The 3,872-nt window shown below is 39.4% G+C and overlaps 1 protein-coding gene across 1 annotated transcript; it reads right to left on the minus strand.

Annotated features, from left to right (window-relative positions):
- Positions 1 to 1,028: 1,028 nt before the first annotated feature.
- LOC121712818 (beta-1,4-galactosyltransferase 5-like) lies at positions 1,029 to 3,337 on the minus strand. Its single transcript, XM_042096839.1, has 3 exons — positions 2,882 to 3,337; positions 1,819 to 1,920; positions 1,029 to 1,322 (listed from the first exon to the last, which is right to left on the minus strand). Exons 1-3 carry the CDS (start codon positions 2,890 to 2,892, stop codon positions 1,181 to 1,183), a joined length of 255 nt encoding a protein of 84 aa, XP_041952773.1. The 5' UTR covers positions 2,893 to 3,337; the 3' UTR covers positions 1,029 to 1,180.
- Positions 3,338 to 3,872: the final 535 nt, after the last annotated feature.

The raw sequence follows: 3,872 nt of genomic DNA on the forward strand, positions 1-3,872 counted from the left end.
TACTAGGTTTGATTTCTGAATGTATTTGTTTTTGTTGTGAAGACAACAAAAAAGGTTGTGAAGAAAAATTTACACTGTAAAAAAAGAAAAGTCAGGGCTGTCCAATTTATCAACCCATATTACATTACAAGAACATAAAACAGTCTAGTTTTGAACGAAACACAACCTTATTGTGTTCAAATGTTCATTCCAACTGAGTAATACATTTGTCTAAGTGAATCACGTAAGGTAAGCGACGCGTATATACTGAAGCAAAAAGGAAAAGATGGTTTGTAACAGTTACTATACTGTACAAAACATGAAATTAAACAAACTCATGTTTGTTTTTTAAACACAATGTTATTAAATTGAACTGAGATATTTTGCCACAGTAATGGATTTATCCAACAGAATCATGTAAGATCAATGTGAAGCACTTAAGAACCAGTAAGGCAAATTAATGCATGGGATGCCTTGGTGTCACCATTTCATTGTGTTCCATGAGTCTTTGCAAGAACACTGAGATAATCACACAGCTAACAGTATTGCCAAAAGTTTTAACATTAGTTTTCTTAAAGAGGGTCATTCCCACCATGAGTGTGTTCGGTATTGAGCATGCACAAAGTATCAGTGGTTTTATAGCACTCGTTTCAACCTCAATAAACGCTTTTGAAATACTATGGCACAACATATTCATGTTTCATTCTAAGATTTCATCTTGAAGTCTTACATATCAAAGTTATCTTTCTTTAACATTGATGTTGCAATATCTGAATGCCTGCTCTCAACACATGCCACCTGTATAACACAATCATGTTGAAATTCCATGAATATTTCATGTAGGCCTAAGCCTAATCAATTTCATTGGAATTACTTGATCAAATTGGGTTATCACAGCATGAATCAATTTTGTAAACAGAAAGAGAAATGCTGGACTAATTCTAGATATTTCATTCATAAAAAGTATATATACAATATACTTCATGTGCAACCGATGTACACAATAAAATCAAGTAAATCCAGCGATTTATTTTGTTCAGTGTAGTTTTGAACCTATTGTATACAAGTGGTTCTCAGAGTGAGGTTCGGGGATCCCTGGGTCTGCAACCTGGAGGCATATCTAATATAATATATAACATAATTTGCTTGGTCTCTGTGCCTCTGAGTCCAGGCCAGTAGGGTAACAGCAGATTACAGTGCATCAGTCAGAGTTCCCAAAGTCCCAGCTGAGATTCACTGTAATGTTAGTGTACAGAGGCCTTCGCACCACTAGAGGGGAGTAGTGCAAGTTGTTTAGGCCATCCACCACCTGCATCTCCTTAGATTTCCTGAGTAGAGAGTATCTGTGGAAAAAGGATAATATGTAATAATAGCAAGTATGTGATATTGCATATTGTTACATAGGTTGTTACACTGTACTTCATTATGTAGAGTGTATATACTGCATAGCTACGAATCAGAGGAAAAGGTTGGTGCACAAACAGTCCTTTTTTATAGCCTTCCGTTACACATGAAGTTATTTGTCTGCAGAGACCCTCTCCACAGCATTACTGAAGTGTAATAATATTTTAAGCGATTTACTTTGGCGTGACATATTGTCCCACAAGGCTATATGTCTAAAGGCTATATCACAATATGCTATTTCGTTGCAATTGCATATTCCAGTCTTACTCATAACTACTCTGATTAATGTTGTTAACATCCCCAATGACAGTTTATACTAGTTATCATATAAAAATAGACCCTAGTTGTTGTTAGATCGACCGGACCAAAGGAACAGCCTTGGCAGCACAACAGCGACCTGAGGCAACCCTCAGGTGTGGTGTAACCTGTGGTTACCTGCCGAGAAACTGCACCTCCCCATGGTGATGGTGAGGGATGGACGTGTAATGACCAACATCCCCTTGAGGACGGCTCACTGAGTAACCAGCATTGTGTACCCTGCAAATAAAGATGAGATTCAAGAAAGATGAGATATCATACCAATATTCACACATGCAAAAAAGCACAAACTGTAGCTACTGTTCATTTGTTTTAGACATAGTGTAGGCCCTATTCTCTGACTGAAAGTACACATAAATTGTGCATTTACTTAACAGTATTTACAAAATGTTCCTGGGAGTAATACCGCTGGACAGCCGCAAAGTTTGGGGCTAAGCCCCAGATGTTTTTAACTCTTGGTGGTGCACCTGGCTGCATTCCACTGCATTTTTGGGCTCCAGCCACGGCATCACATAACTTGCAGTATTACTCAACGTACATGACACAAAGCATAAATTATACATGTACTTCAAGACACTGCATCACACATTTCCCAACATACTCAAGGGCAACACAGCATCTACATGACAGAAGTTGCAGCTTGTTACGGCCGGCTCAAATGCTGCAACATAATATGGAGACGGACATCAGAGTTTATGAAAAATATTGTATATAATTGCAATAAAGACGCATACATTCTAAAATCTACTGGTTCCGCATAAAACACATGTCCATATAAGGACATACACACATACACTACAGTATGGATGCACACACACACGAGCAGTGCAAATGAAGTTCTGAATTCTTTTTATGAGCGAACCACAATTATGCAAGTACGAGCATAGGGAATAGGGATGCAGATAGAGTCAGTCCACCTCAGTCAGGCTCACTCTCAGTCAGTCTACCCTTGTTAGCCCCAAACCCCAGATTAGAGAATTTGATTCAGATAGAGAGCCTCACAGCCCTATGTTTCAAGCACGCGCACACACACACACACACACACACACACACAGGAGTAGCGATCTCAACTATGCTATGGGAGCCCCGTAGGCACCAGAGTGGTCAAAAAACACAACAATACTGTACATACATGTCTACATTACTCGCAGCTTTCACACACAAACAATACGAATGTTACCTGTTCCACATGTCATCATCCTCGCCCCCCCAGCCCCAGAAACCGTTAGCAAAGCCGTTAGTTCTGTAGAACTGATCCACTGTTAGACCACTCACTCCCCCAAAAAACTCCTCGTATAGAAGCCTATGGACAGGAAAGAAAACTGGTCAATTGTGAAAAGGTTTGGGAATACTAGATCTACCGCATAGTGGAACGTGACATGACCACCGCATAGTGTTGCCATCCATACTAGATCAAGGATGGGCAACTTTGATGGTGGGAGAGGCCACATTTTCGAATTGCCAAACTGAACATAAGTAAGTCACTTTGGATAAAAACGTCTGCGAAATTAATACATGTAAATGTAAATTCTTGATGCTACACTCACATATAATAATACTTGTCTAGCTTCACAGCGTAGTGATGATACTGATGACACAATGATGATGACTAACTGTTGTGTTGTAGGTAGAGACAAGTACGAGTAAGGTCATTTCAAGGTCATGTCACAGCAAGGGCAGACACCGGCTGCTGATGAGGATGATAATGATGATGAGGATGAGGATGAGTAGCCTGGAAAGTTGTGGGTTCAATACCCCAACTTCCACCGCTGTGCCCTTGAGCAAGGCACATAACCCCAAGTTGCTCCTGGGACAATGGTTTTGTAATATAATTGACATATATAAGTCGCTTTGGATAAAAAGCATCTGCTAAATGAATAAATGTAAATGTAGTATTGATGTAAATGTAAGCGGTAGTAATGATAAAGTGCAGTGAAGGTCATGATGGTACAGATACACAAACACACACACACACACACACACACTCAAACAAACACAGACACTAAAGGATAACACAAGTACCCTTCACTGGAGGGGATTCCATTGGGACGACACAACTATGTCATGTCAGAATTGTAACAATATACTGTAAACTCAGACTTTCTCATCCAAACTCAATTCCTATAGAAGAGGCCATTTATATGATTTATATGATTAATATTTGAACTAGA

The sequence above is a fragment of the Alosa sapidissima genome, chromosome 7, assembly GCF_018492685.1.
Source record: "Alosa sapidissima isolate fAloSap1 chromosome 7, fAloSap1.pri, whole genome shotgun sequence".
Lineage (NCBI taxonomy): Eukaryota > Metazoa > Chordata > Actinopteri > Clupeiformes > Clupeidae > Alosa > Alosa sapidissima.

Excerpts from the sequence above, each read along its gene's own strand:
- LOC121712818 (XM_042096839.1), bottom strand. Across the intron at positions 1,323-1,818 it reads GAGGTGCAGTTTCTCGGCAG|ATACTCTCTACTCAGGAAAT; the intron begins GTAACCACAGGT and ends CTTTTTCCACAG.